This window comes from Triturus cristatus, chromosome 4_2, assembly GCF_964204655.1.
Source record: "Triturus cristatus chromosome 4_2, aTriCri1.1, whole genome shotgun sequence".
In the NCBI taxonomy this organism is placed as follows: Eukaryota; Metazoa; Chordata; class Amphibia; order Caudata; family Salamandridae; genus Triturus; species Triturus cristatus.
In genome coordinates, this window is record NC_140586.1 from 720,662,703 (window position 1) to 720,677,791 (window position 15,089).

The window sequence follows — 15,089 nt, forward strand, 5'->3', positions numbered from 1 at the left end:
CCCTCTGGGCAGAAGTGGTATAGACGGAAAGGCGTAGAACAGACCGTAACTCCACTCATGACGAAAAGCGTCGCCGAGCAAGTGCAGCCTTGGAAATCCAATGTGCAGAAATGCTGACATTGCGCGTTCTCTTTGGTGGCGAATAGATCTAACCAAGGCTCTCCCCACTGTTGAAATAGAACTTGCACCACCTCTGAGTGAAGACGTCATTCGTGATCCATCATGCACCTGCAGCTGAGTTTGTCCGCCATGGCATACAGAGAACCTGCCAGGTGTTGAACCACCAAGGAAGTGCCTTGATGTTCTAGCCATGTCCAGAGGCGAAGGGCCTCTTGACATAGGGTACACGACCCCACCCCGCCCTGTTTGTTGCAATACCACTTGGCGGTGGTGTTCTCCGTGAACACCTGCACTACTCTTCCCCGGACAGAGGGAAGGAATGCCCTCAGTGCAAGACGAATCGCCCAGAGCTCCAGAAGGTTGATGTGGAGCCCGGACTCCGCTGGAGACCAGAGGCCTCTTATCTCTGCCTCTCCCATGTGGCCGCCCCATCCCAGAAGGGAGGCATCTGTCACTACTGCGAATTCTGGTTGTGGAAGGGAGAGGGATCTGCCCCTGTCCCAATACTGGTTCGTGAGCCACCACTGCAGTTGTTGAGCAGTGCCCCCCGAGATCTGGACGTAAATCGGACAGATTCCCCTGAAGCAGCGCCCACTGGAACTTCAGATGCCACTGCAGAGCCCGCATATGCCACCTGGCATGATTGATCAGCAGGAGGCCATGAGGCCCAGCAGCCTCAGGGTCATTCGGACCGAAACCCGGGACAAGGGCTGAAAGATCAGAATCAGAGCTTGAATGTCGCACACTTGCTGTTAGGGAGGACCTCATCCAGGCGTAGCGTCTGAGTGCTACCGACGTTGAAATGGTCCTGCCAAGAGAGTCGGGGTTGTACAGTCCACAATGGATTGTAAACTTAGCTGTGTCTCTCCCTCCGGACACTGAGGCAGCACTTGCGCCACTGTATCCAACACAGAGTGCGAATAACGGCCCAAGAGACATGCAGTGTTTACGGACCGCAGTCCTAAGCTGGCGGAAGAAAAAAAGTTCTTGCCAAGATGGTCCAGCTTCTTGAATTCCCTTAGCGGTGGAGCTACAGGGAAGGAGCTTTTGGAAGGCGATGCTTGGACCACCAAGCTCTCCGGGGTGTGGTATTGGGAAGAGGAAAGTAGGGTCGCCCGGAGCCGGGCGGTGGCGTCGGGCGATCATCCTGTCCACCGGAGCACCAGTGTTGGGCCTGGACCAGGTGCCCAAAAGGATGTCAGTGAGGGCTTCATTAAACAGAGGCAGGGGCTCCGAAGAGCTCACCGCCAGTTGAAGCACCTCAGTCAGGATGTTAGTCCTGACCTCCACCGTAGGAAGCTCGAGGTGGAGAGCCTCGCCGCCCTACGCAACACCACAGCATATGACGCTCCCTCCTTCGTAGTCATGGTAGGAGGAGACAACATGCCAAGGTCAGGTGAAGTGTCAAGACCACTGGCGTCCCTCAGTTCCTCTCTCCAGTCCTGCTCTGAACCACGCTGGTCAGTTAAAGGGTCACCTGACCCCTCCCAGTCCTCCTCATCGTCCTCGGGTTGCCACTGTGGTTGGAAAGGGGCCCCAGAAGTGAACAGGGGCACGAAAACCCGACGCGGCGCTGGATCCGGCGTCGATCGACGCCGGTTCGGTGCCGTGTCTACGTTAGGAAGGAGGCTGGGGTCAAAGCCGGCCGGAGGGCCAACCGGCATCGGGCATGGTAGTGGTGCCGTCTGTAGTGGTGCAGTCAGAAGCGGCGCCGGTGGAGGCGTAATAAGGTCAACCGGCACCGATCCGGATCCAGGCCTGGATCCAAGAGGGGCCGGAGCAGCCGGAAGCGAAGACCTAGGGCCCCCAACCGAGTCCGCGGGGCCAGAAGGCGCGCCAGCGGGGTCGGTCCGCCCAAAGATGGCATGCATCGCTTCGTAGAACATACGAAGCTGGGCGGGCATCGCTCCGGGTCCCGGAAAGGGAGGGAAGCTCAGAATCGACCCTTCAGTGCGGGAGTGGCACCACCCGTGCGCCTCGTTGAGTCGGCCAACAGACGAGGAGAAGGCGAAGAGCGACGATGCTTCTTCGACTTCTTATGCTTCGACTTACCCGACCCCAAATGCGAAGTCTTTGATGACTTACAGCCGGACTGATGGTGGCTCCGCGAGCGGTCCCTCAACCTCCCTCTCGACCGGGACCTCGAACTGCCGTCGTTCATGCAGCTTTTGGGACCGTTCCCGCAAAGCCTTCGGCATCATCAACAACTGACAGTCGGAGTACGACTTGGGGTCATGGTCGCGCTCCAGGCAAAAGAGGCACACGAGGTGCGGATCCGTCACCGACATCAGTCGGTTACAGGAACCGCAGGCCTTCAAGCCGGGCATCCCTCGTGCACCAGTTCGCAGTCGAAGACTCCAAACAAGACGTCGACAAAAGTCGAGAAAAAGTGAGTCAAAAAATGACTGAGGTACCGCTCTTCCCGGATCTGCGCTGGATGGCGCGGAAAAAGAAAGAACTGACGTCAGCGCACGAGGGCGGCGTCTAAGTAGCTGCTGCGACATCATCCCGGCGACCATGATGTCGACGACAAACGTGGAGCCGACAGACGCAACCTTCCGACGCGCAGAGGTACTGCTGACGAAAAATCTTTCCGGATCCAGTCTGATGCCTGGGGGTAATTCTAAGGTAATGAATCTATAACTAACGTGTTTCTTTCAGATAGCCTACTCAGAGATAGCTTTTCATGGAGTTGTAAAACAGTGTTAAAACGCTGAGGGTTCGACACACTAAGAAATTTCAAACTATTTCACGAGAAAGTCATACATCAAGGTGGCCTGGACCCAATTGTTTTAAGACGGTAATGGCTGTTATAGATCAACTTGGAGACAGAGGGGTTCAGCTTCCATTCATGTGGCGCAACAACGCACTGGTAACGAGAATAGGCAACAGAAACACTTGACATAGAAGGAATGACTTTATGATTGCAAAAGATGATAGGAAGATAGATAGATACAGACAGATAGAAATTTAATTTCAGCACTGATCCATTTGTTAAGAACCGTCTTACAGGGATATGGATAACTTTCTTTAGCCAGAAATCTACAAATCTATATTCATGGCCCTGTCAAGGTATGTGGGCTACATCCAGCGCCAAGTCTCCTTGGACCTTCTTTGAGACCAGTGGCAGAGCTTTGCAGAGGAAATAATTGCTCACATGAAACTAGAAAAAGATCATTTTAGGGGGTGATTCTTGCTCCTAAAGAAAGAGCGAATTATATTAATTAGGACGTTCTAGTCAAACACTCAGTGCCAAACAGATCTGTATATCGCTTCCCCAATTATCTACAAAGGGATTTTGCGCCACACTAATCAATCAATAAGATGCAGAAAAACTCTAAAGAGTTTAGCAACTAGAGCAAATGTAGATTTACGTGGAGAAAAAGAAGAACATACATCAGGTGTTATCTGACCTTTAACATTTCAGGGTTTGCTTTGTCCATGACATGTGTTAGACTGAAAAGATGGAACAACGCCTCTCTCACAAAAAACGACCGTTCACTGTAGCGCCTCAACGCTTCTGCAATTTGAGTTTGATTTGCTTCACCAGACACCTTTAGGAACAAAAATATATGGAATTAGTTACATTTTTAAAATGTCAATATTCCAATTGACATTTCGGATAGTAAATTCACTGTGATACATTCTGGTAAACTTCACATTAAATACTTTCAAATCATAAAGTATGAAACAATTATGTTTTAATACAACCTCTCAAACTATTTAGCTATGTCAATGGATCAGTTTTCAGAGAAATGTAGAACTTAGCTGCAGGAGTCCCCCGTCTCAGACTGTGTTGTATCACGTTTCTCCGGGCTCCTGGAGCTGTGTGCCTAGCCTATGAATCCACAAAAGAGGAAAACAGTACAGGGGTCTAACCAACCTTTCTGTGAGAGTATTATGCACAGATGGACATTACGGAGACTATGTCAAACCTCCCTGACACTCTGTAGGGTACACTCTGATATGTAGGAAATCTTACGTTGGTCTGAGGAGCAAAGACCACTACAAATATATATTTTTACTAGGATTTACGGCACACTAACAGACTATAAAAGATGCTCTAGCAAAAATAAGTCAAATATAAGCAATATCAAGTATTATGCGAGCAAACATTTAATTAAAAACCTGAATTAAATTTTCAGCCAATCGTCTAGAAAAGTAACATTTAAAATATATCATACATTTCCTTCCATCAGAGATGGTGAGCGCACCTGCTGAGTAATACATGTTCAAAGATCATGGGCAGGGCACTCCGTTAACAGGAACAGCACGCACTAGAGTTTAAAGAGTCCTCCCCAGGCAACTAAAACCTTGCGGAGGGTTCAAACTCTGCTTCTAGAAAGATAAGACTTATCCTTCTCTCCATCGCTAGACATGAGGCCACTGAAAACTTGTCTTTATGGCTACTTCCTTTGAGTCAGTGCATTGCATCCATTTATATATCACATCCTTGCAGAGGTAAAATGTATTTACGTTGTCACATTATCCTTGTGCATTTTCAATAAATCATTAACACTAACAGCACTTAAATAGAACAAGAACGCTAAACATTTTAACAGTCCAGATGCAGCTAAAAAAAAAAGCATTGACAAAACCAATAAGCCTCGCCTCTGAAAATGCTTTTGTTGGCCGCATTTTTGATTTACCAACCTTTCTTGTCCTTGCTAAAGATCACTGGCAGTAGGAAAGTGCCCTTTTTTTTGCACGGTTACCCCCCTTCCCCTCACGTTTTGCTTGACATCTGATGCAATCAGGCTCCTTGTATCCACATTTGGCACATCTCTGGCCACAGGTAAACCCCTTGAAAAAAAGGTACCCTGGGAACCAAGGGAACTGTGACCAGAGAACACCAGATAGGGCTGCAGCACCTGTTGTGCCGCCTAACCTGTACCTTAACACCCACACCTTGCCACTGTAGGCTGCGTGTTTTGGTGCAGAGAACAGTGAAGAGTGGACACGGCACACATCCCTATTTTTCATGCCTGCAACCCACTGCATGAGGCCTAGGTAAGTCACCCCTCTATCAGGGTGCACCAGCCTGCAGGTAAGCCCTATGCCCCAACAGTATCCAAGTCCATTCTTAGACATTGTACGTGTAGTATAGCCATAAAGAGTACATGGTCTAGGAGCTGGTCATTACAACTTCCACAGTTCCATAATGGCTTTACTAAAAACTGGGAAGTTTGGTAGCAAACTTCTCAGCACATTAAACCCACACTGATGCCAGTGTGAGATTTAATGTAAAATGCATTCAGGGGTCATCTTAGAGATGCCCCTTGAAAAACGACCAGCCCTGGTGTGGTTCCTGAATGAAAGCTGCCCATTTGCCACCACCAGGCAGCTTTCTGGACCCCTGCGTAGAGAGCCTCCACTCTCTGGGTCCAGAAACAAAGCCTATCCTGGGCAGAGGTGTCATGCCTCCTCCCTAAGGATGGGTTGGGTCCACGAAGAGGACACTTCAAAGGCCTTTGTAAGCTGCCCCTGCACTTTGCAGCCCCCAGAATCTGGCTCCCATCGGTTCGGACTGCCACTTGGGGCGGGAGAATTGGCGGGAAAACCAAGTGAGAAAGAGTGGAATGCCCACCTTTGCCAACCCCACCCCTCAAGTGGGGGAGGCGAGGTGAAGCAAACATCTCAGTCCCCTCCATTTTGAATATGAGGGGACCCAGTCAATTAGAGAGGCTCATAGCCCCCTCCCACTGGACGGTGGCCCAATAGGGGGTGTATTCACATCAAGGAAGAGACCAATTGGTTCCGACCTGCACACCCCTGTAACGTCCCTAGATTTGGTATTTAGGAGGACCCTGAACCTTGCCACCCTAGATTCCTGCAACCTACGAAGGACGGAAGTCGGCGCACAGCAGAGGACACTGTAGAAAAGGAATGACTTGGCCAGCCCTATCGGCCCGTCTGCAGTTTTCAGAGATCCTACGCCAAAAGTAGACTAGTCCTGCAGCCAGCGACCTCCAGAACCCCTGGGATGACTGACTGCCTTCAACAAAGATGGGATCTCCTATGAACAGCAGCTCTGTTCAAAGAATCTCCCAAGGCAGACTCTGAGACTGCTGAGGACAAAGAAACTCAATGCCTTGAACCACCACTGTTTACAGCCAGAGTCCAAGTGTCCCACTGATGCCAGCGAGGTCACCCAGCACTCCGGGTCAGAGTCCACCGTGGTCTGACCCCTCGTAGGACTCCCAAAAGTCACCTGCAGCCTCTGCACGTAGACCCCACCTCCAACCGCGAGTGGCCCATGTGAGAAAGTGGCTCTGTATATACTGTCCCCAAATAGGTACAGGGTGTACAGAGTCCACAGTCCCCAGAGGTTTGGCAGAGGTTAAAGTTAGATATAACCTTACTCTCTAAAGTGGTAGCTTGGTCGAGCAGTAAGGCAGTATCAGAGGACAGTGTAAAGCATTTGTTGCACACACTCAGCCAGCAAATGGTCTCACACTCAATAACTGAACTCTAGGCCAATGTTTTATATATAAAAACTATATGCTTGTTTTATTTTAGAACCAACAATAGGTATTAAAATATACTTTCTCAGAATGAGATGCTTTATATAAATACTTTTGCAATATGCAATTGACTTTTGTAGAAAGTTACCAGTGGTTGCAATAGGCAACACAATTCTAAACACAATAATGTATTGAGTTCAATGGAAGTTTCAAGTTATTTGCCACAGATTACTTTTAGGATTACTTTTGGAATTCCAGGACTGGATCCTAGATTCAGGCCTGGCTCAGTACTTGGAATCAAGTGATAAAAGTCGACTTAATTACTGTGATGATTTTTAGACAATATTTTGCTATTTTAAAAGTTGACACTTACAAAATATTTCATAGAAAACAGTCAAAGATTCCCTATGGCAGAAAATTCAAGTTGAAAATTGGGTTACTGGTAAGTACAGTTGTAAGTATTTTTCAGAGTCAGTGCTGGGCACCAAGATCCAGCACTGGGAGCTCACCTAGGAGCAGGTGAGTATTTTCGTTTTCATTACTCGGCTGATTTTTGGTGAATATTTTAAGTTTTGAAAAGTCCAAACTTAGAAGAAATTTCACGATAAGCCAGTCAATGTTACCCTATGGAGAAAATTGAGTTATCGGTTTAAAGGTAAGTACTCGACTGGCAGAGTTAAGGTTATAGACTCAGGGGTCTCCCAGGGTCAGGTAGGTACAGTTGGTTCACCCTCAGCGGCACAAGGGCGGCCGGGTGCAGAGAGAGTTAGGCCCAATGTTATCCTATGATAGGGGGGCCTTGGTTGGTGGCTGCTGACTAGCAAGCCACGCGGCTGTGGGAGCTGGGCTCCTGGTCACTTACTCAGGGAAAGTGGGGAAGTAGATAGGTGTAGAGATTGCACTGCCAGGGCCACTCGGTCGGCTGGGTGCAGGGTGCTTTTGAGCCTTCGGGCGCTCAATTGATTTCAATGGGAAATCTCTGGTTTAGAAAAAGACTGCAAGCTCGGGGTTGAAGATTCTTCAGGTGCCACCAACACTTCGAGAGGTAAGTTGGGTAGTTGGAGGATAGGTAGGTACCCCAGGATTGGGCACAGGGGGCCGTGGGGCACCGGGTGCGGGGGTGCCTTTTGGTGTCGGGAAATCTTACCCTCTGTTGATCGCGGTTGGGGGGCTCCTGGTTCTGAGGCTGCAGGCTTCTTCAGGAGTGTCGAGGGAGGTCCTTGGGTGCCGGACTCGGGGTAACAGTCGCCATGGGGTCGTCCTCGTGGTCTTTGTTCACTCCGGCACAGGCCAGGCTTGGCTGGTGCAGAGTGTGCTGGGTTCGCCGTTCCGGGCTGCTGCCAGGGATTAGAAGTAGGTTTTGAGTAGAGCCTCTACTCATGGGAGTCCCAGGGGGCTTAGAGTCAAAAGGTAGCCAGGTCCTCCGGGGTTTGTGAGGTTGCTGGCCACAAGAGATGCCGGGTTGGAGCAGGAGCAGGTTCGAGAGTCGACAGGCCGGTAGGGTTGGGGCCAAAGCAGTTGGTGTCTTCCTCTTCTTAGCAGCTGCAGGGCTGGTCTTCTTTCTTCTAGCTCTTGTTCGGATCTTGGAATCTGGGGAAGGGAGGTTCAGGGTGCCCCTAAATACTAGATTAAGGGCAGTCCCTGTCCTGGGGTGGGTACACCCCCTATCCTGCCTCTCTCCTGAGGGAGATGGCGAGAGCCCGGGGATGTGCTTCACCTCGCCTCCCCCACCTGAGGGGTGGGGTTGGCAGGCTGGCACATCCCCTGTCCTTATTTGGGGTTTCCGGCCAAACTTCCCGCCAGAGTGGGGGGTTGCAGTGGCCTGGGGAAGCTCAGAGGCGGCATGCACCTCGCCCAGGATGTGCATTGTTGCAGACCCAGGAGAGCAGTGGCTCTCCTACCCAGGGGTCCAGCAACATGTCTGCTGTGTGTCAGCCTAGGCAGGCTCAGAACAGACGTGGATTGTAGGTTAGGTTTCAGGGGGCCTCTCTAAGATGCCCTCTGTGGTGCTTGGTACATTAAATCCCACACTGGTATCAGTGTGGATTTAATGTGCTGAGCAGTTTGATACCAAACTTCCCAGTCTTCAGTGCTGCCATTATGGTGCTGTGGAGTTCGTGTTTGACAAGCTCCCAGCACCATGTACTCTTAAATGGCAGCACTGCACTTACAGGGCCCAGGAATGGACCTGGGTACTGTAGGGGCACAGGGCTCCTGCCTCTGTGCACACACCACTGGCATAGGGCACCCATCTAGAGGGGTGGCTGATGTATGACAGGGCAGTGTAGGTTGTGGGCATGGCACACAGGCAGGGCACGAAAAATGTACTCGACCGCTCGCAAATGCGAGTGATTTTTGTGAAGGTCGAGCCAGTTTTCAGGCCTACTTGACCGGCCTGGCGAGTGCTATCTGCCACTGCAGTAGCAGGTGAAAGGCTCTAGGGGGCAGCACAAACCACCAAGCATAGTGGTGGTGCGGTGTGCGGTGAAGGCTCTAAGGGGCAGCAGGGTACGACGCCAATCAAGTGGTGGTGCGGTGTGCGGTGAAGGCTCTAGGCGGCAGCAGGGTGCACGCACCACCTAACATAGTGGTGGTGGTGTGGTGCGCTGCCTATCGTTTTGTGGGTCCCAGGGCCGTCAATCGTGTAGCGCGCGAAAAGAACTACCAATGACGGCCCATGACCTCATTTTGGCCTGCCCCCGCGCTATGCTGCTTAAAGTGCAGCAGTGACGCAGCACGCCACCACGCGCTCTCTTCAGTGGAGTCGGGAGTGCAGGGCGATTTGGCTTGCCGTCTAGGAGAGGTGAGTCGCAGTTTTTTCCATTAATGTATGATTATGGTGATGTTGGGGGATATAACGCAGATCGCATAGGAATTGAATGTTCATGAAATTAGACGATTCTTCTCACCATTTTGCATTATTTCTTTGTGGTTCTCTGCTCTGCATTTTTAACTACATAGGGTACTATGGAAGTACCGACACCACAATTTATCTTTCTCTTTCGCGCTGCTGAAGTACTTTTAATGAGGAGCCTAGAATTCCTCCCTTACTCAAAGTAAACTCTTTAGCGTTACAGTCATTCTTTAAACACCGGATCTCAATGAATGCGCGCAACATCCTGTGATTCTGGGCAAATTATTTCATCTCCATCATGTGCCTATCAAAAATGAATGCATCCTCATGTAACGCAACTGGTGCTCGTGTAAAGCGCTCCGATACCTTCGGGTCAAGTTTGCGCAAATACTCCGAATAAAATGTAGGCAGACAATGGTAGGAAGAGGGGCTGTAATCTGCCCTTCCTTCTAAACAAGCATTTGCAATGCAGTAGTTCTCGAATAACTGAAAGTTTGAGCTATTGGCGTTGCAAAAAATAATGCTACGGCGCGCCAATAGCTCAAACTCAGTAATGCGAGATCTATTGCATTGCAAATCTTGTATCTCTTGTTAATGACGCTGCCTCATTTTTCCAAATCGATGGCAATTAGCTGGGGAAGATTTGAATGTTGTCTTTTATGTAGCTTAGACCCAGCTCACTAAGGCAAATGAAATGTGGGGTGGAAAGAGGGGCAGATAAAAGCTTTCAAAAAAGCAACTTTCCTGTGTTTGAATTACTGAAAAGTCCCTGATGCCCCAATCTACCGCCTCGTATGTAGCGACCGGTACACATTGCATAGAATAGATTTGAAGCATGGGAGCAAATGCTTGGTCCCAGGGGGGCAGGGGCCTAATTGCTGGAGGAGTACTTTTTTGCAACTTCAAGTGACAGGAAGGTATAATTCATTACCACTCACTGGCCGTAGCTAATTCTGGGACCTTAAAGAGAGCGGCCTTTCCCTTGAATCTGGACAAGAGAACGGGTTATCTGAAGATACAAAGGAAATTAAATGAAATGTCTTCCCAGAGAGCTTATAATAATCCAAGTTGCATTAGAACATTGTGTGATGAATGTACTATGCTGACACTGTTTCTCGTTGCTCAAGTGGGTGTATTTGTGAATATTTGTATGTTTCCCTCACCTTTATTGCTTGATTTTGCTCGCAAGAAAGTGTCACTCATCACCTAGGTGTGGATTGTGCAGATTGTGTGACCGCTAATTACGACACCTCCAGTTTCCCCCCAAAAAGTACGTTTAGGCCCAGAGTTAGGCCTTGGGAGGGGAGAGTGAGCTTCACTATCAGAGTGGTTTCCGTAAAAAGATGGCGCAATTGCAGGGAACAGCCTCAGCTGCTAGAATCCACAGGGCAGACCCCAATGTCACATTAAAACTAGAGTATTGGTTTTCAGTGCCTATGCCAGGAGTACTTTTTGGAATGATTAAGGTTGTGTCCAGATCAGAGAGACCTGGTAGCTTTTATTTTTGCTGCATGCTGGTTATTAGGGAGCAGGATTTTCGAACATGTGACAGTAAGTGTGCCTGACCGGAGACGTTTTAACTGCTATGTGCGTGCCTGCCTGGCTTAAGCAGTGTTGCAGCTGGCGTGCTGGTGAGCCCATGTGTCTGTGGTGGGTAAGTTGACCTTGCCTCCTTTTCTTTTGTTAGTCTTGTTGTTGGTGCATTGCTGTGATGTAAGTCCACCTTAATAGTACGTTTATTTGTGTAGCGGAAATCCTGTCTTGGGAATTCGGAACAACTGGTGTGTCCTAGTAGTCCAGTGCCAAAATGAAAGTTGCCCCATATGAGAGCAAACTGTTAAAATGGCACACGCGCACCTGCATCACCAAGGAGCAAATGCAGTATTTGTGCAAGTAAATTCGGCAGTCTGAAAGTGAGTTTTGTTATGAGGGCTGGGAAATTTCCATACTACTAACTGAGAGGAGTGAGCTTGCACAAAGCAACTCTATTATGAGTAGCTGCAGATGTTCTGAAATTAGTTTTTGATCGTTTCGCTGACATAAAGGGCTGCAAATGCACAATTTGGCCCCTTTATTTTACTGTTTTTCTTGCAGAGTGACCCCCGGGTGGTTTGAGCTTGCTCACTTGCATTGCCCACTGGCCAACAAATATACTGTAACCTGCCCCCCTAAACAAGCATAGTCTCGTCTTTGGGACCTTATAAGTATTTATGCAGCACAATATCCTTGGTGCAACAACATCAACTTTTGCATGGTAAAACACTTATAAGGTCCTAAAGGCGAGACCTATTGCCTACCATCTTAAAATTGTACTGAGAACTTTTGCCTTGCTTAGGGTTTGCACACCCGTTTCGCATCTATTCATTAAGAAGGGTAGCAATACAAGAAATGTCAAGCGTCACAGTCCTGTCTCGGGGATCCTGACTGTAAGTTACTCATTCTCAGTGGGTAAGGGAGCCAGTACTGTTGGTGTGTTTTTTGATGCAAGCGCTAAGACATAAGTTTAAGCTGAGTGGATTTCTTTTCAGTTCGGACTTTAGTTAAACCGTTAGGCAAGACCTTTTAATTTTACTGAAATTACAGGTATAACCCTGCCCTCATCTGCAATACATATTAGAACCAGCACTTCTCAAGAGCAGACCGGTTAGTCCCGATAGCGAGTTAATTCAGTTGAAAGCACTGGTTGTGTTGCACATCGTTCAGTACCATCAATTATTATGGCTTAGAGCGCATTCCAAATTGGGGTGCTTTTACAGATCTGATCATGCAGTATTAAGTAATTGGAGCCATGATCTTTAAATTAATTATGGAAAGCAAATGTTAAGCCTAGTAGTTTGTACACAGACTTCATGTTATTTTAAATTAGTTACAGTTATTGTTTTTGATTCTAGCTCAGAGCGGACAGAAGCAGTGCTGGCTATCTAGTGAGGACAAGGCAGACAACAGGCAGAGAGTGCAGCTGCAATGGCAGACATCAGGTTGTGGTTGGGAAAACCCACTGGAGCTAAAACGCCACTGAATAATGCAGGAGAGAGTTCAGCAGTTGGGAAAAGGAAGTCATTAGAAGAAATCCACCAAAAGCAAAGGGAGTATGATCAAACAAACAGACAGAGTGTTGTACAACAGAAATGGCTTGAAGATTTCAAGTGGGCAGGGATTGAAGAAAAGGAAAGTAATGGAGCTGTCCTAGTCGAGACCAGTTTTAAAACATCTCAAGTTTTGTATTGTGGAGTTTGCAGGACATTTCCTCATCTCGCAGATACTAAGTCTTCCCTATATGTTGGTGTGACAGAAAAATTCAAAAGGGAGACGTTGGAATGGCACAACAAGAGCACATCACATGAAAAAAGCATATTACATGAAGCTGCAATTCAAAACCCACAGGAGACCTGCATAGCCAAATCGATCACAAAAATGCATGAAAAAAATATCGGTCACTTAAACATTTTATTTAATACAGCCTATTATCTTGCAAAAGAAGGTGAGGCTTTTATTAAGTTTCCAAAACTCTGCACACTGCAGAAAAAGAACAATCCTGACTGGAATTTCGAAAATTATACGAATGATCATGCATGCCGTAACTTTGTAATAGCAATTGCAGAGACCCTAAAAATGACAATTCGATCCCAGATAGAAAATGCTAGGTTCCTCAGTGTTCTGTCAGATGGGTCAACTGACAAAGGAATTCAGGAACAGGAACTGATTTATGTACGATTCGTTTGTGAAGGCACCCTTGTTACCCATCTGTGTGACATTGTCAGCATGAAAAACTCCACTGCATGAGTGAAAAATGCTTTAATAGTTGGCCTGGAAAGCATGGGCATATCTCTGGATATTCTGAGCCAGAAATGCATTGGTCTGAATACAGATGGAGCTGCTGTGAACCTCGGTAGTAAATCTGGTGCTGTGAAGCAGCTACTGGACGAAGTCTCCAAACATCAAGGATGGGACAATTGCGATCACATTGCAGTTGTGCACTGTGTAGCTCACAATCTAGAGCTTGCTGTGTGTGATGTTAAAAGAAAAAGTTCATACATTTCCAAATTTGAAGAGGTGCTCAAAGGATGTTTCAAACTATATTATTATTCACCTAAGCGGAGAAGGGAACTTAAAGAGATAGCTGATAATCTGGAAGAGCAGTTAAAACATTTTGGTGGCTTGCAGCAAATCAGATGGGTAGCAAGTCAGCACAGCGCTTAAGACAAACTGGGAATCTACAGTACTTCATCTTGAGCACCTTGCGACTGGTAGTGATGAATATTCAAACAAAGCCAAAGGATTGCTTCATGACATGAAATCAGAGAAGTTTCTTTATTTCTTGCACTTCATGATAGACTTCACAGAGCTGCTTCAGCAAGTGTCTAAGGCATTTCAACAAGAAGACAGTCTTATTTCTGAAGTTGCAAGAAGGATTAAGGTGCTTCAACAGAAGCTAATACAGCTGAAAACAAAGCCAGGAAAAGCACTAACACAATTTCAATTGCTTTTTAAAGATGGAAATTTTGCAGGGGTCCCGTTACTAACACAGGCAAAGCCTGCTAGAAAAGGCAGCTCTAATGAAACTAGTGTCAGGGAAGACACTACTGAGTTAATAGAAAATGCTCTTTCTTTTATAAGTGACAGGTTTCTGAAGCACATCTCAGGCAAGCCGCAATCTTTGTTTAACATTTTTGATTTTACTTTGTGGCCAGACTCTGTTGAAAAGATTAGAGGTTTTGGGGATCAAGAATTTGAGGACCTTGTTACATGCTACAAAAAAGGTACTTACTGATGAAGAAATTCAGTCTGCCTCTGGAGAGTGGCTAGATTTTAAACTGTACGTCTTTCATCGGATGACGTCGCATAAGCCTGTATCCCTCTTCACTCAGCTATTGAAAAAACGCCCAGAATAAGTTAAACATGTCCTTCCAATTTTAGAAATCATGCTTTCCATCAGTCCAACAACAGCAATATGTGAACGGGGGTTTAGCAGCATGAACCGAATAAAAAATGAGCTCCGTACGTCCCTTAAAAGTGACGCCAAGTCTGCTTTAATGCGAATCCAAGTAGATGGGCCGGAGTTAGACACTTTTGATCCAAACCCAGCCGTTTTGCATTGGCTTTCAGCAAATCCAGGAACAAGACCTATTATGGGCCACAAACATCCTTGTCAAAACAAGACTGTTACTGAGTCAGAAGATAGCGACTGAGTTTATTGCTACTCTGTATGTTCAAATCAGTACCATTTTCCTTAAAAAGTTAGTAAATGCTGGTGCGTTGTGTTTTACCATTCACTGTTTGGTGTCTGTCAATGATACTTCTGACAATTTGCCATGGTGGAACAGCTGTTTGTCTACTTTGGAGACACTCACCCCCAGTCACAGACCTGGGTTGAATCCATCATCGTTCTTTAGCTCACTGTTCGCCACCCCAGTTCAGGACTGGCTAAATGCAAATCAGTCTTGACCATATTTCTTACAATTTGCCATGGTGGAGCAGCTGTTTGTCTACTTTGGGGACACTCACCCCCAGTCACAGACCTGGGTTGAATCCATCATCGTTCTTTAGCTCACTGTTCGCCACTCCAGTTCAGGACTGGCTATATGCAAATCAGTCTTGACCCCTGTGCCTCATGGGAACAGTCCAGCCGGAACTGCCAAGGGACTCCTGAC

At 47.5% G+C, this 15,089-nt stretch overlaps 1 protein-coding gene across 3 annotated transcripts in view; it reads right to left on the bottom strand.

Moving 5' to 3' along the window:
* LOC146834963 (protein zyg-11 homolog B) overlaps window positions 1–15,089 on the bottom strand; it is a 308,674-nt gene that overhangs the window by 175,845 nt on the left and 117,740 nt on the right. For all 3 annotated transcript variants that reach the window (XM_085602608.1, XM_085602607.1, XM_085602610.1), the window contains one exon: window positions 3,534–3,674. In XM_085602608.1, coding sequence (XP_085458734.1) covers window positions 3,534–3,674 — 141 coding nt within the window. The remainder of the gene's footprint in view (window positions 1–3,533; window positions 3,675–15,089) is intronic.